The 25,855-nt window shown below is 44.3% G+C and overlaps 1 protein-coding gene across 2 annotated transcripts; it reads left to right on the top strand.

Moving 5' to 3' along the window:
- On the top strand, nt 1-24,386 carry gls2a (glutaminase 2a (liver, mitochondrial)). 2 transcript variants are annotated; one of them, XM_061704388.1, is made up of 18 exons: nt 1-209; nt 7,085-7,166; nt 9,007-9,128; nt 10,967-11,096; nt 11,441-11,520; nt 11,627-11,790; nt 12,457-12,515; nt 17,102-17,134; nt 17,214-17,272; nt 18,246-18,312; nt 18,419-18,469; nt 22,575-22,751; nt 22,851-22,982; nt 23,054-23,146; nt 23,215-23,276; nt 23,462-23,538; nt 23,760-23,823; nt 23,949-24,386. In XM_061704388.1, exons 1-18 carry the CDS (start codon nt 1-3, stop codon nt 24,103-24,105), a joined length of 1,818 nt encoding a protein of 605 aa, XP_061560372.1. In that variant the 3' UTR covers nt 24,106-24,386. The 2 variants fall into 2 exon arrangements, with proteins under 2 accessions (XP_061560372.1, XP_061560288.1); XM_061704304.1 differs by having other exon boundaries at nt 7,079-7,166.
- The last annotated feature ends 1,469 nt before the right edge of the window (nt 24,387-25,855 follow it).

Genomic DNA, 25,855 nt, shown 5'->3' with positions numbered 1-25,855 from the left:
ATGCATTGTCTGAAAACTCTGACAGCCAGCCCCGGAGTATTGCACCTATTTAAAAATGCAAGAGTCGCGACAAGAGTTGGAGCTGACAGAAGTGTTTTGTCCGGGATTCAACAAGCTGCTTTTCTGCCCTGTCGGGTCACAGGATCACCTCACGCCCGCAGAGCCCTTCATCACCAGACTGGTCCTGATGTGGATACAGGACACGCCAAGTAGGTCATCACAGGCCGACACACTTGTGTGGTAATAAATGCACTTCATGTGTTCAAGAATACAAGCCAGACTTAAGTAATTTCACCTGCTGCATGAGTCACTTATTTGGACCAAGCTTTCCTTGAGGCTACAGTCAGGAAGTACTGAGTGGGTTAGTAAGCCGTGGATCAACAAAGTCGGATAAAGAAAACACCGTCCTTTATGGGGATACACTTACAATACTGTATACATCTGTACTAATCAATAGAAATTCCTCAATGGGTTAACAGCAGGGTGTGAACTGAACTCCCCCCGAGGTATTACAATCATTGTAATAAATGTAAATAAAATAAAGATAATATTTTACCAATAATACTAATATGCAGAAAATACACAAAGTTGGCAGAAGGACAACAAAAAATTGAAGTGGCACAAGTTCAGAACTGTATTTCTCTACTAAAATAAAGATGCTCATTACTTTGCTGATCTGACTGACTGGGATGCACTTGGATGCTGTTGACATATGTATTTGTTGTGTACACGTGCATCTTAAATAGGGATGGGAATTGATTAGAATTTAGCAATTTTGAATCCATTATTGATACTGCTCATCGATCAAATTCCCTTTATTCTCTTAATAATAATAGAAGAAAGTAATGAACTAATATAAATGATCTTGTTGTCATGATCATTATACATAAAATTAAATGACATGATAACACAAAAGATGTTTCTCTATAGTGCTGTGTGATACAACCAAATGTTATATCCATCCATCCATTTTTCTCCACCGCTTATCCTCACTATGGTCGCGGGTATGCTGGAGCCTATCCCTGCTAACTTTGGGGAGGCAACTGGGTACACCCTGAACTGGTCACCAGCCAATCGCAGGACACATATTAACAAACAACCATTTGCACTCACGTTCACCCCTACGGACAACTTAGATTCTTCAGTTAACCTACCGTGCATGTTTTGGGGATGTGGGAGGAAACCGGAGTACGTCCACACACACTGCAGTATTGAACTCAGGTCACAAGTAACCAGCATAACAGTAACAGTTGTCTCTTTAGCATGTCAACCCCGCTCCCCACTTTCTAGGCATGGCTAATCTATTTACGAGAAATCCCAATCCAACTGTTACACTGATATAACAGTTACAGTGACTGTTCCGTGAACGCAGCGGTGTCCAAACTTTTTCCTTCGAAGGCCACATGCAGCAAAATCAATGGATGCAAGTGCCAATTTGGAATTCTCGGACTTTATTCAACACACTAAAACCAATCCATCACGCAATTACTGTATATATTATAGTTATTTTAAGAGACTGCTATACCACAGCTTTCTGTTAAAGGTAATAAGGCATTTTTTTTATGATTATGGGGGTGGGTTGCAGCCCTGTATCTCACTAGAACAGTTCCACGCCTGCCCTGAGCATATCTCCATATTCGGAACCAAAACAAGAGCAATCTGTTGTAAGATGACAATCTTTAAAGCAGTGTTTACTTGAGGATCATAATTAATCATTAATGTGACATTTGTTTAGACCTTGACACAGAGCGGAAAGTGGAGAAAAACATTTGTCTTCTGATAATGAATTATCTTTATTCCTGAGGCATCATGAATATTTTTTTTTAAATTATTATTTTAGATGTAAATATAACCCCAATTCCAATTAAGTTGGTACGTTGTGTTACAAATGCATAAAAATAGAATACAATGATTTGCAAATCATGTTCAACCTATATTTAATTGAATACACTACAAAGACAAGATATTTAATGTTCAAACTGATAAACTTTATTGTTTTTAGCAAATAATCACTAACTTGGAATTTTATGGCTGCAACACGTTCCAAAAAAGTTGGGACATGTGGTAAAAAAGACTGAGAAAGTTGAGGAATGCTCATCAAACACCTGTTTGGAACATCCCACAGGTGAACGGGCTAATTGGGAACAGGTGGGTGCCATGATTGGGTATAAAAGGAGCTTCCCTGAATTGCTCAATCATTCACAAGCAAAGATGGGGCGAGGTTCACCTCTTTGTGAACAAGCGTGTGAGAAAATAGTCGAACAGTTTAAGGACAATGTTCTTCAATGTACAATTGCAAGGAATTTAGGGATTTCATCATCTACGGTCCACAATACCATCAAAAGGTTCAGAGAATCTGGAGAAATCACTGTATGTAAGCGGGAAGGCCGAAAACCAACATTGAATGCCAGTGACTTTCGATCCCTCGGGCGGCACTGCATCAAAAACCGACATCAATGTCAGAATCAGAATCAGAATCAGAATCATCTTTATTTGCCAAGTATGTCCAAAACACACAAGGAATTTGTCTCCGGTAGTTGGAGCCGCTCTAGTACAACAAACAGTCAATTTACAGAACACTTTGGGGACATAAAGACATTGACAAAAAACAATTGTGCAAAAAGATGCAGAGTCCTCTAGCACTTAGAGCAGTTCGAACGACTAATATTGCAATAGTCCGGTGCAATGACCATTGTGCAAAGGGCGCTGAGACTTCAAGGAGTGTATGCGGTTTAAAGTGACGAGTAGTGCGATCATCTGGGACAATGTCGGTTGTGCAAATGTTACAGATACTCCTCAATCAGTGTGCAAATGGAGCAGATGCTACTCTGGCATGAGTGGCCAGTATATGCAAATAGTGCAGCATGGCGAGACAACTACAATGAGTGCACAAGTAATAAATAATTGGCCCCAGAGAAATGTGACAACGAACTCAAGTCAAAAAATTGCCAGCTTGTTGTAATGGAATTGTAGGTTAGGTGTTTAAGAAGTTGATCGCAAGAGGGAAGAAGCTGTTGGAATGTCTACTAGTTCTAGTTTGCGTTGATCGGTAGCGCCTACCTGAGGGAAGGAGCTGGAAGAGCTGGTGACCGGGGTGCAGACGGTCCGAGAGGATTTTGCACGCCCTTGTCTTAGTTCTGGCAGCGTGCAAGTCCTCAATGGTGGGTAGGGGGGTACCGACAATCCTTTCAGCAGTTTTGATTGTCCGTTGCAGTCGGAGTTTGTCCTTTTTTGTAGCAGCACCAAACCAGACTGTGATGGAAGAACACAGGACCGATTCGATGACCGCTGTGTAGAACTGTCTCAGCAGCTCCGGTGGCAGGCCGTGCTTTCTCAGAAGCCGCAGGAAGTACATCCTCTGCTGGGCCTTTTTGAGGACGGAGTTGATGTTGTTCGCCCACTTCAGGTCCTGAGAGATTGTAATTCCCAGGAACTTGAAGGTCTCGACGGTTGACACAAGGCAGCTGGACAACGTGAGGGGCAGCTGTGGCGAAGGATGCCTCCTGAAGTCCACGATCATCTCTACCGTCTTGAGCGTGTTCAGCTCCAGGTTGTGTCGCCCGCACCACAGCTCCAGCCGCTCCGCTTCCTGTCGATATGCAGACTCGTCACCGTCCTTGATGAGGCCGATGACAGTGGTGTCATCTGCAAACTTCAGGAGCTTGACAGTCGGGTTCGCTGAGGTGCAGTCGTTCGTGTAGAGAGAAAAGAGCAGCGGAGAGAGGACACAACCTTGGGGCGCCCCAGTGCTGATGCTGCGTGTGGATGAGGTGGCCTCCCCCAGCCTGACCTGCTGTGTCCTGCCCGTCAGAAAGCTGTAAATCCACTGGCAGATGGCAGGTGAGACGCTGAGCTGGAGAAGCTTGGTTGAAAGGAGTTCAGGGATGATGGTGTTGAACGCTGAGCTGAAGTCCACGAACAGGATCCTCGCGTAGGTCCCTGCACTGTCGAGGTGTTCTAGGATGAAGTGCAGTCCCATGTTGACTGCATCATCCGCAGACCTGTTCGCTTGGTAGGCAAACTGCAGGGGGTCCAGCAGGGGACCTGTGACACTCTTGAGGTGGTCCAGCACGAGACGTTCAAAGGACTTCATGACCACAGATGTCAAAGCGACAGGCCTGTAGTCATTCAGACCAGAGATTGCAGGTTTCTTGGGGACTGGAATGATGGTGGAGCGTTTGAAGCAGGATGGAACTTCGCACATTTCCAAAGATCTGTTAAAGATCTGAGTGAAGACTGGAGCGAGCTGGTCCGCGCAGACTTTGAGGCAGGATGGGGACACATGGTCCGGTCCTGTTGCTTTGTTAATCTTCTGTTGTTTGAAGATGCGTCTCACATCCTGTTCATGGATGGTTAACGCAGAAGTCAGAGGTGTGGTTGTGGTCGCGGGTGCGGCCGGGTGGGTGTGTGGAGTGAAACTGTCCTTTTCAAATCTGCAATAGAAGGTATTCAAGTCGTTGGCTAGTGTGCTATTGTTCTCAGCTTGGGGGGATCGTTAGCAGTTGTGTAAAGGAGTTGTGTAAAGGATATCACCACATGGGCTCAGGAACACTTCAGAAAACCAATGTCAATAACTAGAGTTTCGGCGCTACATCCGTAAGTGCAACTTGAAACTCTACTGTGCAAAGCAAAAGTCATTTACCAACAACACCCAGAAACGTCGCCGGCTTCTCTGGGCCCGAGCTCATCGAAGATGGACTGATGCAAAGTGGAAAAGTGTTCTGTGGTCTGACGAGTCCAAATTTCAAATTGTTTTTGGAAATTGTGGATGTCGTGTCCTCTGGGCCAAAGAGGAAAAGAACCATCCGGACTGTTATGGACGCAAAGTTCAAAAGCCAGCATCTCTGATGGTATGGGGCTGTGTTAGTGCCAATGGCATGGGTAACTTACACATCTGTGAAGGCACCATTAATGCTGAAAGGTACATACAGGTTTTGGAGAAACATGTGCTCCCATCCAAGCAGTGTCTTTTTCATGGACGCCCCTGCTTATTTCAGCAAGACAATGCCAAACCACATTGTGCATGTGTTACAACAGTGTGGTTTTGTAGTAAGAGTGCGGGTACTTGACTGCCACTGCCTGCAGTCCAGACCTGTCTCCCATTGAAAATGTGTGGCGCATTATGAAGCGTAAAATACGACAACGGAGCCCCCGGACTGTTGAACAGCTGAAGCTGTACATCAAGCAAGAATGGGAAAGAATTCCACCTACAAAGCTTCAGCAATTAGTGTCCTCAGTTCCCAAACGTTTATTGAATGTTAAAAGAAAAGGTGATGTAACACAGTGGTAAACATGTCCCTGTCCCACCTTTTTTGGAATGTGTTGCAGCCATAAAATTCTAAGTTAATGATTATTTGCTGAAAACAATAAAGTTTATCAGTTTGAACATGAAATATCTTGTCTTTGTAGTGTATTCAATTAAATATAGGTCGAACATGATTTGCAAATCATAGTATTCTGTTTTTATTTATGATTAACACAACGTCCCAACTTCATTGGAATTGGGGTTGTAATCCAATAAACGACAATGACAAGATATTTAATGTTTAAACTGATAAACTTTATTGTTTTTAGCAAATCATAATTTCAATCAATTAATCCTAAATTAATGATTATTTGCTAAAACCAATAAAGTTTATCAGTTTGAACATTAAATATCTTGTCATTGTCGTTTATTGGATTGTAGTGTATTCAATTAAATATAGGTTGAATATGATTTGCAAATCATTGTATTCTGTTTGTATTTATGTTTAACACAACGTCCCAACTTCATTGGAATTGGATTTGTATATATATATATATACAGACCCTTTCAAAAAATTAGAAAATCAGTTTATTTATTTCCATAATTCCATTCAAAAAGTTAAATTTAAATTAATCTAGATTATAGATTCCGGTCCCACAATTTAAACAATTTCAAGTATTTATTTGTTTATTTTTACATAATTTGGGCTTCCGACTCATAAAACCCATGAAATTAGGAATTCAAAAAGTTACAATACTGTGAAGAAATCACCATTTACTTCTCAGTTTTTGTTGAAAAAGAAGAATTTAAGGTCACATTAAATCAATCGAAATATTTTACTTTTTCTGGAGAGAGAGAGAGAGAGAGAGAGAGAGAGAGAGAGAGAGAGAGAGAGAGAGAGAGAGAGAGAGAGAGAGAGAGAGAGAGAGAGAGAGAGAGAGAGAGAGAGAGAGAGCGCTCTGCAACCAAAATGGAGGAATTGGATGAAACTACCCGATTGAAGCTTTGATAAGTGCGGTTTTGTGCAAATTGTGCAAAAATGAGTTTTCATTCCACCAAAGCTCTTCAACCCTCCGTCATGGAATCCAAGTTTTTAACTGCCACGCAGAAACCATTTAAAGGCAATACTGTTCTAAACAAACTGTCTTAAAATGGCACTTTTTCTTTAGGTCTGTTTAACTTTGACCAGGGATATTTTCTATAAATTTTTTTATAATTTTAAATTCAAATGTATTTTTCCAGAGTTAACAATATTCCTGTCTGCATCAATTATTTGATTCAGTCGTCCATTAAAATCCATTTAAATTAAACAGTGCTGCTTTTTTGGACAAATATTGTTGTACGATTAAAAGGCCTTCAATCAAGATTAATTAATTACAAAGCTTCTTATTAATTAGATTAATTCTTTTAATCGAGTACCACCCTTTTATATATGTATATATATATATATATATATATATATATATATCACTTTGTGAGTTGTGATTTTTATGATTATAACACAGTAAGGAATTAGAATATTACAGAAAAATAGCAAAAATATTTTTAATACATAAATTAGTTTTGAATTTGCCTTCTGAAAAGTATTGTCCCATGCGTTTAATACATATGTAGAACATAGTTTGACTTTTTGAACTGAACTACTGAAATAAACAAAATAAACATTTATGATGTGCCTGTATATTCTTCACACACACACACACACACACACACACACACAAACATTTGCCCAGTATTTCAGAATCTGTTGTATGTAAAGGTCTACTTATCACGCTCACATTGTTCGGGGTATGCAGGTCACTGCGTTCTGTCTATTTTGCTTTGTGTTCGCAGAAGTAGGTTGATGTCCAGTATGGAGGACCTACTTTTCTACACTATCACTGACGGCAAAGAGATGATCCTCCTCTCACAGTTCATATCAGTGAGTCAACATGGACATTCTGTGTATGTACATAAGCACATGTACCCCTGCTGCCGCTTGTGTTTCCAAACACATCTCTGACATTAATGCCAGCAAACCTCTGGAGATATTTAAGAGCACGAGTGGCAAGTGCAGGAATATGCCTCCAGTTGAAACAAAAGTCACGTGGTCTCAAAGTTTCTTGTGTAACAGGTAGTACTATATAGTAGCTGTGACCCACAGGTAAAGGATACTAAAACAAACTGGGTTGGTGTTATTTTCATTTTTAATGGCCATATACCACAAAATTAAAAAGACATTTCATTTAAAGTAACAGTGAATAATATCCTTGCTCAATAGTTCTGAACTGGATGGATGTTAGTGCTAATACAGCTTGATATGTTTCCGAGTTGGTCCACCAATATTACACTGCAGCTGTACCATCTCATTTTACAGTCAAACCACTATATTTTTTTGTACAATCTGATCTCGTCTTTTTTTTTGTAGAGGTTTTTGTCGAAGTCTGATCTATGAAATAAACAGGTCACATTATTCTTTTTTTAGTGCATGCAAGTGTTTGAGCATCCGGCTGTTGTCTTTGTGTAATGCAAGCCAGCCTTTCACTTCATTAATCACATTACATAGAGACCGGACATCTGGTGAACTGTGTCTATAGTAACTTTTTTCCTTAAATGGAACATACTGTATACCTTGGAGAAGTGACACATGTGTACACAACTGGTTTGTTAGTGCTTTTTGGATGACTGGATGCGTTTGTAGAAGTGACTCAGGTAGAAATAATTAGTAGAACGACCGGTGGTGAAATTGAGCACAGCAAACCCTTGGTGTCAATATTTGCGCAGTCAAACGTGTGTTCTTGTCCCTTTCGATCTGTCGCTGCATAAAGATTGAAACAGTAGAGGAAAAACTCCATGTGCTGTGCAAGCAGATGGAATATTTGCTTGTTTGTAAATCATTATAAATTCTATAGCAGTAAGAGGTATGTATGTCCACATGCACATGCAAAGATAGACCCCGAGTGATGCTCAAGCTTATTGACTTTGGCCCTGGCTGAAAAAAAGTGCCCTTTTGCACTCATCTGATATCCATCCATCCATCCATCCATCCATCCATTTTCTGAGCCGCTTCTCCTCACTAGGGTCGCGGGCGTCCTGGAGCCTATCCCAGCTGTCATCGGGCAGGAGGCGGGGTACACCCTGAACTGGTTGCCAGCCAATCGCAGGGCACATACAAACAAACAACCGTTCGCACTCACAGTCACACCTGCGGGAAATTTTAGAGTCTCCAATCAATGCATGTTTTTGGGATGTGGGAGGAAACCGGAGTGCCCGGAGAAAACCCACGAGGGCACGGGGAGAACATGCAAACTCCACACAGGCGGGGCCGGGGATTGAACCCGGGTCCTCAGAACTGTGAGGCTGACGCTCTAACCGGTCGTCCACCGTGCTGCCCCATCTGATATCTGATTTGTATTAAAAAATACGTTTTTAGACCAACTAAGTGGAATTGGATAGTTTCCTGCAGCACACCTGATGATCTCTCACAGTACGCTAATTTGCACTGGTATAGATGCTAGATGATAATTTCTAAACATATGTGACCTATTTGCTGATTTGAGAGTGGGTCAGCTGGTGTCATACATGTGCTGTCGTTCAAAATAGACACATTTCATATGAAGTTGCTTTCCTGGTTGGCCCTCACGTCCATGTTTCTATATGTGTGTTCTGTGTTCGACATCCATCACAAAAACACTGAAGGGTGCTAGAAATGACCAAATCCTTACTTTTTTTTGTGTGTGGCTTGTTTATTAACAAGAGGACCCTACTTTGTGTCTGTACAGGCTTTGAGAAAAACAGGTCTATGGACTTCTGACCCTCGGCTGCGTGACTGTATGTGTCAGATTCGGCAATTCACACTTGACTCATTGGGGCCTGTCATGATGGACAAAACGCTCTTCAGAAGGTATTAAAAGCTTCTTGCCTCTGCTGCAATGCACTCACGTGCTCACGAGTGATACGACACACTCAATGAACCCACACTGCTTCTATCACTGCAGCTGCTTTCTTATTTCAACCTGTCAATCATTCAGAGGATAAACATGGCGAAGAAACAAGAATTTGAAAGAATGAGTGAAGTCAAGGTGGCACGGTGGACAACTGGTTAGCATGTCTGCCTCACAGTTCTAAGGATCGGGGTTCACATCCCGGCCTCACCTGTGTGGAGTTTGCATGTTCCCTCCGTACCTGCGTGGGTTTTCTCCGGGTACTCCGGTTTCCTCCCACATCCCAAAAACATGCATTGTAGGTTGATTGAAGACTCTAAATTGCCCCTAGGTGTGAATGTGAGTGGGAATGCTTGTTTGTTTCTTTGTGCCCTGCGATTGGCTGGAACCAGTTCAGGGTGTACCCCGCCTCCTGCCCACAGTTAGCTGGGATAGGCGCCAGCACGCCTGCAACCCGCGTGAGGAAAAGCGGTACAGAAAATGGATGGATGGATGGAGTGAAGTCAAGCGTCTTTCTAGATTTTGATGCTGATATTTAGAAAGTGCTTTGGTGCTTGTGCTATTTGAGTTGCAGACACTGACAGAGACTGACATTTTAGAGGTGACAGCTGTCACCAGGCACTTTTCACGTGCACACATGCAAGCAAAGAGCTGCAGCAGGAAGACAGAGTGCCTTCGAGACCTGTGAAAGGCTGAGCTCCATTACCTAAGGAAGCTCAACAGTTCCCTACTCTAACAGATTGTTTCCTAACAAATGGAAAGGCTTGTTTATGTTACAGATTTCTGTTTTCTTACTTGTGTGTGTGTGTGTGTGTGTTTGTGTGTGTGAGAGAGAGAGAGAGAGAGAGAGAGAGAGAGAGAGAGAGAGAGAGAGAGAGAGAGTGAGTGAGAGAGGTATCCACATTTCTTTTTTTTAGAAAATGACCCATATGAATAATTCAAACCCTCTCTACTTTCTACTTCTGGTACCCTGATGCTAGAGTCTGATTGGACTAGTGATGGCTGCAGAAATTTGGGGGGGGGGGGCTGAGTTCAGTTGTTACTGCAAATTTGAAGGGTCCCTTGGAGACAGATACTGGAGATGGTGGAAGACAAAACTTGATAATTCTTCTTTTTTTACGCGTCTGGGGGTTGTATTTTCGTAGACAGCGCATCTGCGGCGGGGCGCAATTACTGCCGTATCCTGATTTGCGAGTGTTTGCCAATTTGGCAGACCAGCTTGTACCAAACTGGGCGTTCCAGCTCGGCAAGTTTGTGTCTTTGGACATGTACCTAGCGGAGTGACAATTTGATGGTAGAAAGTCGATCTAAATTCACGCCTGATCAGTCTACATTTTGGTGCGAGGTAAACCGCCGGTCTAACACGATTTTGGTGAAATTGATCGGGGCACAGGCAAACAGATACTGAGATTTACAGTAAGTCACCAGCATTTATCACCAGCTCATTTTGTATTTAATGAGGGTGCCCACACCCATTTTCTGTTGCCACACCGGCCGAGAGCGGTGACATGAATCGTCCTTTCCGCAGAGATGTCTCTGTCGAGACTGTCATTGCACCGCATTTAAAGGGAATAAGCCGCTTTGATTGGCTGTAAACACTGCCACAGTGGCGCAGTCCGCCCACCTGCAGATATGCCAGGCTGCGCTGGTTTACAAAATTAGCAACACCGCTCCAACCCTTCCCCTGGTGCACACTTGCGCCACCCGCTGCGCAGGATTTACGCCGTTCACAAAATAGAGCCCCGTGTGTTTTTGTGTTTTGTTTTTTTCAAATTACAAATCTATCATCTTCCCGCAGGTGTGTGGGTAACAACATCATGCTGCTGACTAAGGCCTTCCGAAAAATGTTCATCATCCCAGACTTTCAAGTGTTCACTCAGAAGATTAATGAAATCTACGACAGTGCACTACAGCAAGATGGAGGACAAGTAACAGATGTTCCTGTTTCACATACAGTATTTACTAATGTGGTACCTTGACTTACAAGTTTAATTTGTTCCCTAACCAAGCTTGTAACATCAAATCAATGTTCTACATTCAAATGAATTGAAATGGCATCAATCATAACGAAAACATTTTGTCCACCCTGTCCAGCTCACCAATCAAAACTGAGCATTTTATACTTTGTAAAGGTCGCTTTTAATACAGCTGTCATATGAAAAAAAAAACATGCAAGGGTACCTAATGTTGTGGCTGGTGAACGTATAGTGCAGACAGAGTGCATTGGATATCTTCCAGGAGGGCGCACTTCATTGTTCCTGTCTTCACGCAGGTAGCTGATTACATTCCTCAACTTGCAAAATTCAGCCCTCACCTTTGGGGCGCGTCTGTGTGCACCATTGATGGACAAAGGTATGCATCTTATTAGAAATGCATGCGTCCATTCTGTCATCATCCAGCATTTGCACCATCTCAGCTCTTCCATCTTTCTCCATTTGCCTGCCCATTTGCCGCGCAGACACTCAGTGGGTGACACCAAGGTTCCCTTCTGTCTGCAGTCGTGTATCAAGCCGCTGGAGTACGCCATCGCTGTTCACGAGCTCGGCGGCGAGCACGTCCACCGATTTGTGGGCAAAGAGCCCAGTGGATTCAGGTTCAATAAACTGTCACTGAGTGAGGAAGGTGAACAAGATCCTTTTCCAGCTATTATTTATTTCTTGAAAAAGTAGACTACATACACAACTCAATTCACTTGAATCCACCATGGTACAGGTTGGAGTGGTAGCACCAGATCTGGCTTTTGTTTCCATTGTCATTCGATACGGATATAGCATAAGGTCATAGCGAGACTGCTCATGCAATTAAGAAAAAGTAGACTGACGCAGTGAACAAAGGACAGAAGTTGAGGATATCACTATTTGCCCTCAGCACGTAAAGTTGTTCCTTTGTTTGGGAAAATTATATTTTTGTTCTTCCCAATTATTTCCTGCTGAGGCACAGACTTTACAGTTCTCTTTCACATGTTGCAGTGCATTTAGGTCCACGCTCTAGGTACTGCTCTGTGAAAGAGCACGGCAAAAAGTGGGAGAGTGCAGATCTGGTATTTTGGTATACCTGACAACTTTGAACAATGTAAACACAAAAAAAAAAAAATCATACTGTACCAAACAGTACAAACCAACAACGGACCCAACCAGGTTCTAAATCTTCGACTTAGCGTGATCTTGAACTATTACATGACATTTGAAGCATGCTTTCAATAAGGGGTTGTGAAGTACTTCTTTTCATCACAGTAATATAACGGCGGGGGGCGGAACTTGTGATAACATGTTCTTGTTTCTTGTGCAGATAAGCCCCACAACCCAATGGTGAATGCCGGAGCTATCGTTATCAGCTCTTTAATAAAGGTAAATACTGCAAGCCTCTCACCATGACCGCATGCTGTGGTCTTTATTTTAGAAGATACAGCCTTTGGTGTGTACAGTAAAGTACATATTGTAATAAATGGCAGCAAAGATACAGTTAGCATGGATACTAAAAATAAAATGCAAATTTTCACTCAATTTTGGAACCCATGACTTTTGGGTGAGAGTCTGGATAAAGGTGTACAAACAGAACATGTAATTTTCACAATTTCATATCACTATTGCATCAACGGAACCGCCCACCGCCCAGAAGCAGACGCACCAGTGTTAAACCTGAATGAGTTCAATGAACGAAATTTCATGAACTAGTTCATAATTTGTGCGAACGTTAATTGAACTTAGTTCATTTCTGCATGATGAACATAAATGAGAACGCGCTCATTCTGGCGTCAAAGAACGGTTTTAGAACGAAATTTCATTTTCATTCAAGGGTGCCAGGACTTATAAGGGACTTCCAGGACAAACCCGCATACAAACCTTCCTATGTTGGCGGGTAAACGCTGTATTTGGCAACCGATTAAGTGCGACCACGGCCGCCATTCATGGCGAGAATGCGAGGTGCGTACTGGGACACTGCGTAAATGAGAGTGAATGTGTTCTTACGTGTTCTTTTCTACAGTACATAATTGTAAAAAGGGATTTATAGGAAAATTATTTCAATCAGAATGCTTTCGGTAAAACTTACACTGTCATGATATGGAATTTATTTTGTTTTGTAATAGAAGAATATAGATATAAATATTTTGTTAATACTCAGTTACTCAACCAGAGCTGCGAGGAATGCAGAGTTATCATTGTCCTTTCACCATTGTTCCTGCCATACTGTGTTGCATGTTTTTGTTTGCACAATAAGGACAAAAGTCCTGTTTATCTTTTAATTCTTAATTTTAAAAGGACCATTTGAGCAACACGTTTTTCCTTATGTTGCTGCACCTGATTGCTGGTGTGGACTGTATGAGTGGCAAAAATGGGAAAATGAAATGCCAGTATTTAAAGGGTGGCCACTAACTCCTGTGTTAGGCACTGTTGGTGGCTGGGGCCCCCATGCTCCGGGGTTGATGGGGTGATGCCCCCCACCCTCCGTTGTGGGTGGCGGGGGGCCAGGCTCACCCTTCCTCGATGTGCCAGCTCAGTATCTCCGTGCACTGGTTGACTAAAAAGCATGTATCACATGTGTTCATTCACTTTGATAGAAACACTATAGACTTTAATTACTTGTGCTGGGATCACAAATAACAACAAAGGTTATACTAACATATCAACTCACAGGTTCTTACAGGTGTTTTGACACTAAAAAAGAATCCCACCGCACCACTCGACAGTAGCACTGCCTTGCTCATTTTCCCACATCCTGTTCTGCCCTTTTCTGTCCTCTCTTATCTTGTTCTCTTGGTTAGTTATTGCATATGCTCATCGGGTCTCTCCCCTCAAGCCCCAATCTACAAATAACTGTTGTAATGTTACTTGTGTTCAAATAGCTACACTGTCTCACTATTGTTCTGCTGTGGTTTTAACCCCTCATCCCCTTGTCCATTCTGCCCCTCGGTCTGTCCCCTAAAATCCTTTTCTGTCCGGCTGCATTTTCAATAAACATCAGAATAATTAAAAAAATAATAATAATAAGCAGAGGAACTATTTCAAACTGCCGTTGGACAGCAAAACTGTTCCAGCACAAAGACATACAGATCCACCATTCTGCAAGGCCATGCAGCTGAGCAGGACCGGTATAAAAAAAACGATGAATTAGTTAATTTTTGGAACGTGAAAGTAGTTCAAAATTTTGAATTATGAATTATGCACTGAACTACTTCCTTTTTGGAACTGTGAACTGAACTTATAGAAATAGTTCGCATAGAACATGAACTTTCCCAACAGTGGTACCCACAATCTGTTTGTCATCTTCCATTAACCACGAAGTAGTCTGCTACATAATTAAGACTAAACAGAGGAGCAAAGGCAAATATGGCATGCTGCATCTTTTAGATCAACAGTTTGGCCTTGGATCTGCTCATTTTACTGACTGACATTTCAATTGTCAAATAAGGTCATTATAGAATTGTGATCCAATCCAATTATGACATATCATTTATGAAGTTATTAAGACAAAACAAAGAGCAAATGTTAGAAAGGTTTCGTTCATTACCGTCTGTGTGCATGGAAATCGAGAAATCATCCATTTTAAGAAAGATGGGAATGTTTTATGAGTGTAACGATCATCCAGAAAATTTCAGAAAAGCACTCTGGCATCGACCCTGCTGACCTAATTCTGCATGTAAAACAGATTTCTCAACCAAAACTGTCTGCAAACTCATGTTATTTGTATTTAGTCTGTCGACGGGTCTGTCGCTGGGTACAGATGTCACCGTGTGACATGATGGACGTCAAACTTGCCCTTAGCACAGACAAATATGGGGTGTGTGCGCGTGCTCCACTCGCTGAATTTGGCTTTACTTTCACAGCTGACTCAAGTAAACCTTTGGGTCAACTGTGAGGGAGGGGCAGTGAGAGGGATGTGAGGGTAGGCGTGTGTGTTCTTCTGACCAATCAGAGCATCCACAGGAGTAGGTGTGTCACGCACCCTTGCTGCTTGACACTTATTAACTTGCTTGACACTATATTGGGCGAGGAGGTACCGTTAAGTGGTTGTAAAATTAAGGCGTCATGGGATAGAGAAAACGTGCGCGCTCTACTTATGCACCATGATTTTAGCTCCAATAATACACACACACACACACACACATATATATATATATATATACCACTTAACGGTATCTCCTCGCCAAATATAGTGTCAAGCAGTGGGGAAAAACACGCACACACACACATATATATACATATATAATATACATACACACATATATATATATATTATATATATATATATGTGTGTGTGTTTTTTCCCCACTGCTTGACACTATATTTGGCGAGGAGATACCGTTAAGTGGTGTATGTACACACACACACACACACACACCCACCCACCCACCCACACACACACTAGGCGACACGGTGATGACTGGTTAGAGCGTCTGCTGTAGGGTTCAATCCCCGGTCCCACCTGTGTGGAGTTTGCATGTTCTCCCCGTGCCTGCGTGGGTTTTCTCCGGGCACTCCGGTTTCCTCCCACATCCCAAAAACATGCATTAATTGGAGACTCGAAATTGACCGTAGGTGTGGGTGCGGATGGTTGTTTGTTTGTACGTGCCCTGCGATTGGCTGGCAACCAGTTCAGGGTGTACCCCGCCTCCTGCCCGATGACAGCTGGGATAGGCTCCAGCACGCCCGCGACCCTAGTGAGGAGAAGCGGCTCAGAAAATGGATGGATGGATGGATATATATACTAGTTCAAACAAGGTTCAGTTCCTCGTTCCAAAATGAACTATCCATCCATCCATCCATTTTCTGTACCGCTTCTCCTCACTAGGGTCGCGGGCGTGCTGGAGCCAATCCCAGCCATCATCGGGCAGGAGGCGGGGTACACCCTGAACTGGTTGCCAGCCAATCGCAGGTCACATACAAACAAACAATCATTCGCACTCACTTTCACACCCAAGGGGAATTTAGAGTCGTCAATTAACCTACCATGCATGTTTTTGGGATGTGGGATTGGCTGGCGCCTCTCGCTCGGAGTCAGTTGGGATAGGCTCGAGCATGCCCGCAACCCTAGTGTGGATAAGCGTTATGTAAAATGGATGGGTGGATGGAAAGCTATCTATAGCACCTCTGATTACATGCTGGTCGGAGTTTTTTGGGGTCGCAGATTTTGTCGCAACACAAGAGAGTACGCTATCGCTGACCCATTTTGGCTGGCACACTGGCCAAAAGTCTTCTTTTTAGTTTAAATTGGCTTCCTTTAACCAGGATGGCAGTGGTCCTTTTTTGCTATAAAATATGGAAATCCACGCTGACTATTTAGCCCCTAATCAGCTGTAAGTGGCTAGTTCTTGTTATTCATCTGTCACGATGTGTTGAATAAATCTTGCACAACCATCCGATTCATCTGCTACGGTTGCAGTCTGTCCTGAACACCCATGCAGATCCCCACGGCAATAGGATGCCTAGTTCATTATCATCTCAGCAGCGAGTAGGGCTGCGTGATGCACGCGATCTGGTACAACTTGGTACAACGTGAGCTTAAACTGCGCATATGTGCATGTGCAGTTAGTCAAAATGGCGGCGGAAGTAAACAAAGCATTGCAGCATAAAATAATAAATAATAAAAATTATTATAATAAGAATAAAATACCTACTTTGAGTCGTTCGTAGCACTATATATATATATATAGACAGAGAGAGAGAGAGAGAGAGAGAGCGAGAGAGAGAGAGAGAGAGAGAGAGAGGGGGGGGTACGGAGTCATAGAAAATGGACAACTGTAACATTTAACTGTCAAACTCATACAATCAGTGAAATATCATGATTTTGATTTTTAAACTTCTGCAGTGTTTACACACATCATGACATGATGTGACAAGTCAAAGTACTCAAACACTGCCATCTGTAGGGCTGATAGACATCCATCTTGCTACAGAACATCACAAAGTTGTCACGTTTGTCTTCTTTTGTACAGCCTGAATCAAATAAAGCAGAGAGGTTCGACTATGTGAGTACTTTTTTTTTTCATTTCAAATATAGACTTATCTGCAATTTCCTCAATGGCATCTCCTGCACATTGTTTGCAGGTAATGGAGTTTTTGAAGCGTGCAGCCGGAGCAGAGTATGTTGGCTTCAGCAATGCAACGTGAGTATAAGAAGCTGCAACCATCCATTTTCTTCCGCTTATCCGAGGTTGGGTCGCAGGGGCAGTAGCTTTAGGAGGGACGCCCAGACTTCCCTCTCCCCAGCCACTTCATCCAGCTCTTCCTGGGGGATCCCGAGGCGTTCCCAGGCCACCCGAAGGACGTAGTCTCTCCAGCGTGTCATGGGTCGTCCCCGGGGTCTCCTCATGGTGGGACGTGCCCGGAACACCTCACCAGGGAGGCGTCCAGGAGACATCCTAAACAGATCCCCGAGCCACCTCGTCTGGCTCCTCTCAATGCGGAGGAGCAGTGGCTCTACTCTGAGCCCCTCCCGGATGACGGAGCTTCTCACCCTATCTCTAAGGGAGAGTCCGGACACCCTGCGGAGGAAACTCATTTTGGCCGCTTGTATGCGGGACCTTGTTCTTTCGGTCACGACCCACAGCTCGTGACCATAGGTGAGGGTAGGAACGAAGATCGACCGGTAAATCGAGAGGGGATCGATACAAAGTCCGCAACAGTGCAGACCCTGCACCGATCCGCCTGTCGATCTCCTGTTGCATTCTTCCCTCACTCGTGAACAAGACCCCAAGATACTTGAACTCCTCCACTTGGGGCAGGATCTCATCCCCGACCTGGAGAGGGCACATCACCCTTTTTCGATTGAGGACCATGGTCTCAGATTTGGAGATGTAATAACAGAACACCACTTGGGTTCTGATCGGGGGGGACCCCATGGGTCTTGCCCGGCCACCAGGCACTTGTCTTCAAGCCCCACCTCCAGGCTTGGCTCCGGAGGCGGGGGGCGGTGGGGCCCGGTGACCCGCGTCCAGGCAAGGGAAACCTATGTCCATTTATTTTGTTCGTCATAGGAGTTTTGGAGCTGTGCTTTGTCTGGTCCCTCACCTAGGACCTGTTTGCCATGGGTAATCATTATTTTATTTTATTTTATTCATAGCTGTAATGTGCTCACAGGTTCCAGTCGGAGAGGGAGACAGGCGATAGGAATTATGCACTTGGTTATTACCTCAAGGAAAAAAAGGTAAGTTTGGTTAGTGTGTAGGTTTTGTTTCGGAATAAATACTGTAACTCATGTTTTTAGCAAGTGACAATGAAGTCTGTCTGATGTAAGAATGTTTCACTTATAGTGCTTCCCTGAGAATGCTGACATGATTGCTGCCCTTGACTTCTACTTCCAGGTGAGGACCTTTCTGACTCATCGGGGTCATTTTCGTGACTGGCATAAATACGGCATGGCATGTGGCGTAACGCTGTACAGAGGCAGGTTAGACCCGGTGTTGCTAATTTCGTGGACCAGTGCACCCCAGCCCATCAAGGAGGGCCGTTTGCGCTGCTGTGGGCATGAGCACAGCCTATTTCAATCCTGTCCAATCAAAGTGGCTTCTGTCATACCCTTTAAATGCGGCACGTTCTTTGACTTTACAGAAGAAGAAACAGATTTTCTCGGGTCCATGAGGTCGAAGCACGCAAAGTACATTATTATACAGAACTGCAAGCAGACCTCCACGGGGGAATGATGAAGTTGGCTTGGGGGGAGATCACAGATCTGTGCCATGAAGTGGGCACTTGGAGAACGCCCCCCACTCCCGATCGTTCATATGCTCCCTGTGCTGGCCACTGGGAGGATTTGTTTTTAATATAATAGTAATAATAATAATAATAATAATAATAATAATAATGCATTCAATTAATTGATTTCTATAGTGAGTCGGAGGGTTTGATGACCTCTGTTCATCACATATTTACGAATGGATACGTCTGACATCCACCACAAATGTCCGCGGAGCTCAGAATCTGTCTGTCTTATCCCCGATCAAATTCACCAAAATCGCATTAGACCAACGGTCAAGGGTGCGCCGAAAGTTGGACATGGTCTGATGTCAAATCAGTACGTGTCATGTGTGTGTGTGTGTGTGTGTGTGTGTGCGTGTGTTCCAGGTTTTGTCTTCCTCTCTCTCGTTTCTCACACACCTGCTCCTGTGAGCATCTTCACCACCTGTGCCTCGTTCATACCTAATTACCGATTGTATTTAACCTCGTGTCTCATTCCCACTCGTTGCCAGTTCGTTGTACCTTGTCGTCACGTTCCAGCATTCCTTGTCACAGACTCACAGTAAGACTTTGACCCTGTTCCGATTATCGACCTTGCCTCTTTGCCTCATGTTCTTGGATACTGTTGCCCTTCTTGGATTGCCTGCCCGTGTACCGACCTATGCCCGTCTATTAAACCTCTCTTTTTGGAAACTGTCCATTTGTTTTGGAGTCTTGCATTTTTGGGTCCTATCCTCTGTTCCGTTCATGACAGAACGAACTGGCCATAACATGGACCCAGCAGACTCAGACCCGGTGCGCAAAGCCCTTCAAGCGCAGGGTCAACGCCTCTCGAAGCAGGATGAGCAGCTTGCTGCCCTCCACCTTCATCTAGAGGGACTGTCAAGGCATCAGGACAATATGATGAGACAGTTGGCCTCACAGTTTGAACTTCTTATGAAAATTATCCAAGAAAAGGAAACAGTCAACATGCAGCCACCTGCCACCTCCGCTGCTGTCTGCCCACAGCTCTCTCGACCGGAGAGGTTCTCTGGAAATTCTGGGAACATTAAGCCGTTCATCACGCAGTGCGAACTCCACTTTGAGCTCCAGGCAGCTGCCTTCCCCACCGAGCGGGTAAAGATCGCTTTCGTCATTTCCCACCTGACTGGTCGTGCGGAGGCGTGGGCTACTGCTGAATGGAGCCGCAATTCCGCCACGTGTCATTCATGGGCTTTTTTCGTAAAGACTATGGAGCAAATTTTTCAATTTTCCACTCCTGATCGTGAGGCAGCTCGCTCCCTTGTCACCTTACGACAAGGCATGCGCAGTGTGTCAGATTACGCGATTGAGTTTCGCATTCTAGCAGCTGAGAGTCATTGGAATAATCGGGCGCTACTCGATGCCTTTTTTCAAGGACTATCCCCCGACGTCAAGGATCATTTAGTCCCGCTAGTCCTGCCGACCGACTTGGACACTCTCATCGCTCTCGCCGTAAAAATCGACAAGAGGCTTTTGGATCGCGAGCTGGATGGAGATCGGCGGAAGGCTGCGTCACCGCGCACTTTGAGGACAAGCCTCGGTGACCAGCCAAACCAAGGCAGATCCCCTGGTTCCGGTCTCAGCCCACTGGCTAACGTCCCCACGGAGGAACCCATGCAACTGGGCAGGTTCCGTCTCTCCCCTGAGGAACGTCAACGCCGGCTGAGGGAAGGGCGGTGCTTCTACTGCGGTCAGTTGGGTCATTCCGTGAGCAACTGTCACGTCAAAGTTGCCGGTGGGCACGGGAGAGGTGAGTCTGAATTTGATGAAGGAAGACCCTACACGGGTTCTTCCTAAAGTGACACTATGCTCTCCTGATCAAGAAATTCATACACCTGTATTAATTGACTCTGGTTCTGACGCAAACTTACTCAACTCCATCCTCGTTAAACGTATGCACCTTAGAACCTTTGAAATAAAACGCCACCGCAACACCTATGCTGCAGACGGCAGTTTTATGGGCAAAATCACTCACCGCACTCAAACACTCACATTGACATTTCCCGATTCTCACTCGGAACGCATTAGTTTTCATGTTTTTGACGCCATGAATTAGGACCTTATCTTAGGGAACCCATGGTTGAGATTACATAACCCCCACATTGACTGGTCCTCTGGGCAGGTTATGTCATGGGGCAGCAATTGCGCCCGGAACTGTTTCAAGCCGCCATGTGATGTTCAGGGTCATGTTTCTAAGGACAATCCACAGACCCCATCTGGGGATCCTGATTTATCTCAAGTGCCCACCTGTTACCAGGATATTAAAGAAGTTTTTTCCAAGTCCAAAGCCAAATCCCCTGCTCCCGTTCCTGCTCCTCGGCAGCTGCGCCAGGCTCCCGTTCCTGCTCCTCGGCAGCTGCGCCAGGCTCCCGTTCCTGCTCCTCGGCAGCTGCGCCAGGTTCCCGCTCCTGCTCCTCGGCAGCTGCGCCAGGTTCCCGCTCCTGCTCCTCGGCAGCTGCGCCAGGTTCCCGCTCCTGCTCCTCAGCAGCTGCGCCAGGTTCCCGCTCCGGCGGCGCTCGTCCAGCGGCCGCCACCCGTCCTTGCTCCGGCGGCGCTCGTCCAGCGGCCGCCACCCGACCCCTCTGCATCCACTGGTCTATCGCCTTTTCACGTTGTGCATGGTTACCAACCATCTCGGTTTCCTGCCATAGCCCCTGAGTCCACAGTTTCAGCGGCATTAACCTTGGTGAGACGCTGCAGGAGGACCTGGGAGCGAGCCCGACAGATGCTGCTGCGCCAGGGACGGTCCTACAAAGCCGCTGCTGACCGTCGGAGGACACCGGCCCCGAACTACAAAGTGGGTCAGCGAGTTTGGCTCTCGACCAAACCTATTCCACTCCGGGTGGAGTCCAAGAAGCTCGCTCCCAGGTTCGTTGGGCCCTTCCCCGTCACAAAGATCATCAACCCTGTCAGCGTGAAGCTGAGGCTCCCAAGGTCGATGCGGGTCCACCCTGCTTTTCATGTCAGCCTACTCAAACCAGCCCGGGAGTCCCCTCTGGTCCCGCCTTCCGGGCCCCCTCCTCCCCCCCGGTTTGTGGATGGGGGCCCTGTCTTCGCTGTGAAGCGGCTGTTGTCGTCTCGTCGGAGGGGGAGGGGGTTTCAATATCTGGTGGACTGGGAGGGCTATGGGCCTGAGGAACGTTCATGGGTACCGTCTGCGTTTATCATGGATGATTCGCTCATTCGGGACTTCCACGTTGCGCATCCAGGGGCCCCAGGGCCGTCTGGGGCCGGCCGTTAAGGGGGGGAGGGGGGTACTGTCGTGTGTGTGTGTGTGTGTGTGTGTGTGCGTGTGTTCCAGGTTTTGTCTTCCTCTCTCTCGTTTCTCACACACCTGCTCCTGTGAGCATCTTCACCACCTGTGCCTCGTTCATACCTAATTACAGATTGTATTTAACCTCGTGTCTCATTCCCACTCGTTGCCAGTTCGTTGTACCTTGTCGTCACGTTCCAGCGTTCCTTGTCACAGACTCACAGTAAGACTTTGACCCTCTTCCGATTATCGACCTTGCCTCTTTGCCTCATGTTCTTGGATACTGTTGCCCTTCTTGGATTGCCTGCCCGTGTACCGACCTATGCCCGTCTATTAAACCTCTCTTTTTGGAAACTGTCCATTTGTTTTGGAGTCTTGCATTTTTGGGTCCTATCCTCTGTTCCGTTCATGACAGTACGTTTCTTTAGTCTTTAATGACTGAGTTCTTTCCATCCCAGCTGTGCTCCATAGAGATGACATGCGAGTCGGGCAGCGTCATGGCCGCCACACTGGCCAATGGAGGCATTTGTCCAATCACCGGCGACCGTGTGCTGAGCACAGAGGCGGTTCGGAACACGCTGAGTCTCATGCATTCCTGCGGGATGTATGACTTCTCCGGACAGTTCGCCTTCCATGTGAGTCATTCTTTGAAAGGGGTCGCCAACAACTTCGTTGAAGTTGTTTATTTCCATCAGATAGAGGTAAGCGATACTTGGTTTGTTTTTTCTTTCCAGGTGGGTTTGCCCGCCAAATCTGGGGTTTCAGGTGCCGTGCTCCTGGTGGTGCCCAATGTCATGGGCATGATGTGCTGGTCTCCTTCTTTGGATCGCCTCGGGAACAGCGTGCGTGGCATTCACTTCTGCCAGGTACATCGCAGTTTTACTGATTGGCCTTGAGTTGATTCCAAGAATGATCATAAACGTTTGTGATTTACTAGGACCTGGTGTCTCATTTTAACTTCCACCATTACGACAACCTGCGACACTTCACCAAGAAGCATGACCCCAGAAGAAGCTTAGATGATGAGCCAGTGAGTTCAGAGCTAAGTTGCATCCAGTCTCAAAACGTCATCATCATATTTACCTCTCCATCCTTTAGAACAAGTCAGTCGCAAACCTGATGTTTGCGGCCTACAGCGGCGACATTTCTGCTCTGAGGAGGTATCAGTCAAGTTCTTGATATGACAAAGAACACATTTTTTTGTGTCAGAAGTGATTCAAAAATTTTATTTCAAAAACTGTGAACTGTATAGTATTTGCTAAGTACTAAGCTTCAGATGTTCTATATACCTATCTATCTTTTTATTGGCAAAGAAAGTCAGTGTATTTCTCTTCTTGAATTGCAGGTTTGCTCTTTCAACTTTGGACATGGAGCAGAGAGACTACGACTCTCGTACAGCGCTCCACATCGCTGCATCAGAAGGTGACTCTCTTTTAGTCCATCCATCCATTTTCTATACCACACGTCCTCATTTGGACCAAGGGTAACTGGAGCCTTTTCCGGGGGACTCCAGGCGAGAGACTGGGTACACCCTGGACTTGTCGCCAGTCAATTTCGGTTTCTTTTAGTTGACTCTTCTTTTTCCTTTTTTCTTTTCTTGTATGTATACTGTAACTATGATATTATCGTACATTTTCTTTTAGGTCATGTAGACGCTGTGATCTTCCTGACTGAGGAATGTAAAGTGAATCCTTTCATCAAAGACAGGTAGCCAGTTTACAATTTACAATGTACTTTGGTATGATACTTTATATAAGAGATACCAAAAAGGTTTTGTCTCAAAGTACAGTATAACAGTCTTTCTAATATATGCCCTGGTGTTTTTTTGGCAGATGGGGAAACACGCCACTGGATGATGCCAGGCAGTTTGGCCATCACGTCATCGCCACCATCCTGCAACAGTACCAGCATGTGTATACTGATGCTGAGTCATCGAGCAACAAAGAGGAGCAAAAGACCACCATGGACTCACTGAAGAGCATCAACTGAGGGATCAGAAGAGGTTCAGATGGAAAGTAAAGCACTTGAGAGCCACATAAGGAAACAGGTTGACTTAGACAAGTGATTAATTTTAGATCTAGTTAAGATTATGTACGCACGAACACTCACTTGTCACAATATTAGGTACCCCTGCACAATCTATTGAGATGCAATAAAACCTTGGTGACGTATTGGTTAACATGTGACTCCCTCAGGCCTGGAGATCCAGGTTCCAATATCTGTCGGAACATCTCTTGTGTGATGATTTCATGTTCTCCGGGTACTTTCTGCATCCCAAAAATATGCTTTTTTTTTCGTTTTGTGGGTGGGAAGGCTTATATGTGCCCTGCAATTGGTTCGGCTCCATCTCACCGGTGACACGAAGGACAGGCAGTATAGTAAATGGATGCCTGGACTAAATGATTTTCTGTTACAAAGGTTGTTTTGTCTATGTTTCAACATTATGTTTAATATTGTAGTTTTTAGTGTTGTAAATGTATACTTTACAATATTAAGATCAGTGATTCACATCTGGTGGGTCGGGACCTAGAAATAGGTCACGGACAGCTATTAAAAAAAATTACATGGGGTTCTTGACTGTATACTGACATGATGTTCCGAGTGTACAAATGGCACACAATGAAGTAGTTTGCACAGTGGCGTAAAAATTATGTACCTCGTCACACATCACAAGAAGGTACGCTCAGTTAGCACCTTACATACCATTTTTCATTGTATTCTTTTACATTAATTTTTTTTTTTTCATCCAAATAGTTACTGTAATGACTTGACTACTGTGTTAGTGTAGAGTTGTGATAGACTACAGTGTGTTCTGACTTTTGTGTAAATTTTGTACAAAAGCAAAAAAACTGATTCCAGTGAAATATTTAAAGTGTACCCCAGTTTGGACTCGCCTTTTATTTGGAAAATAACACTATTTTGACACATCTGCACCAAAATAAACATTGTTTTGGTTTTAGGACTTTCATAAAAAGGAGGTCAGTGGCAAGATTTAAGTAAAGTTGCGGTGTAATTTAGATACTTTTCCTACACTATTTTTTATATTGTAATCATTTTCATCCTCGGTTTCTTAATAAAGTGCTCTGAGAGGCACTTTGGACATGTAAGCATGTGTAGTTCTGTTTTTAAATATATAATATACATGTTTTCAAGGGCTATTTTTACAAAGCGTATTTTATTATTTTTAACTTCGATCAAAGTGGGTCACGACTTGGCAAGAATAAGAAAATACGGGAACAGCGGTGACAACAGTTGAGAACCACTGATTTAGATTATATATAGCTACAAGACAATAAAATATCCAAGTATAATGCAAGATAAAAATAATAATGAACATTAAATCAATAACTGACAGTACCTTGTCATTGAATGTCAGTAGTTTTGTTTTTCATCCAATTACATGAAAATGTGCAAGTATAACTGACGTGTTCATTGAGAGTATTCATATAGTCTAAATATATTAATGCTACACAATGTTAGACTTCATAATACTGCTCAGTATTGTAAGGCCCCGTACTGTGGAGTATTCAATTCCATCTGTGATCTAACATGTTAAGACATTATCATCTGTATATAGTTGTAGTGGCTATTTATATTTCAATAGCAAGAAAAAGCCTATTCCTATCAGGCAGTTTTATTTATCTTCTTCTGTACGAATGTTGCTGAAGCTGGAAATGTGACTGTGACTAATGAGACTTTTCATAACTATTGTGTCGTAAGATTCAAATGCATTTATCAG

The sequence above is a fragment of the Phycodurus eques genome, chromosome 1 (genome assembly GCF_024500275.1).
Source record: "Phycodurus eques isolate BA_2022a chromosome 1, UOR_Pequ_1.1, whole genome shotgun sequence".
Taxonomy (NCBI): Eukaryota; Metazoa; Chordata; class Actinopteri; order Syngnathiformes; family Syngnathidae; genus Phycodurus; species Phycodurus eques.
The sequence above is the reverse complement of the archived record's forward strand: the minus strand, read 5'-3'. Positions and strand labels throughout refer to the sequence as shown.

Excerpts from the sequence above, each read along its gene's own strand:
- gls2a (XM_061704304.1), top strand. The coding sequence starts at position 1 with ATGCATTGTCTGAAAACTCTGACAGCCAGCCCCGGAGTATTGCACCTA. Across the intron at positions 9,129-10,966 it reads GACAAAACGCTCTTCAGAAG|GTGTGTGGGTAACAACATCA; the intron begins GTATTAAAAGCT and ends ATCTTCCCGCAG. Across the intron at positions 17,135-17,213 it reads AAGCAGAGAGGTTCGACTAT|GTAATGGAGTTTTTGAAGCG; the intron begins GTGAGTACTTTT and ends CATTGTTTGCAG.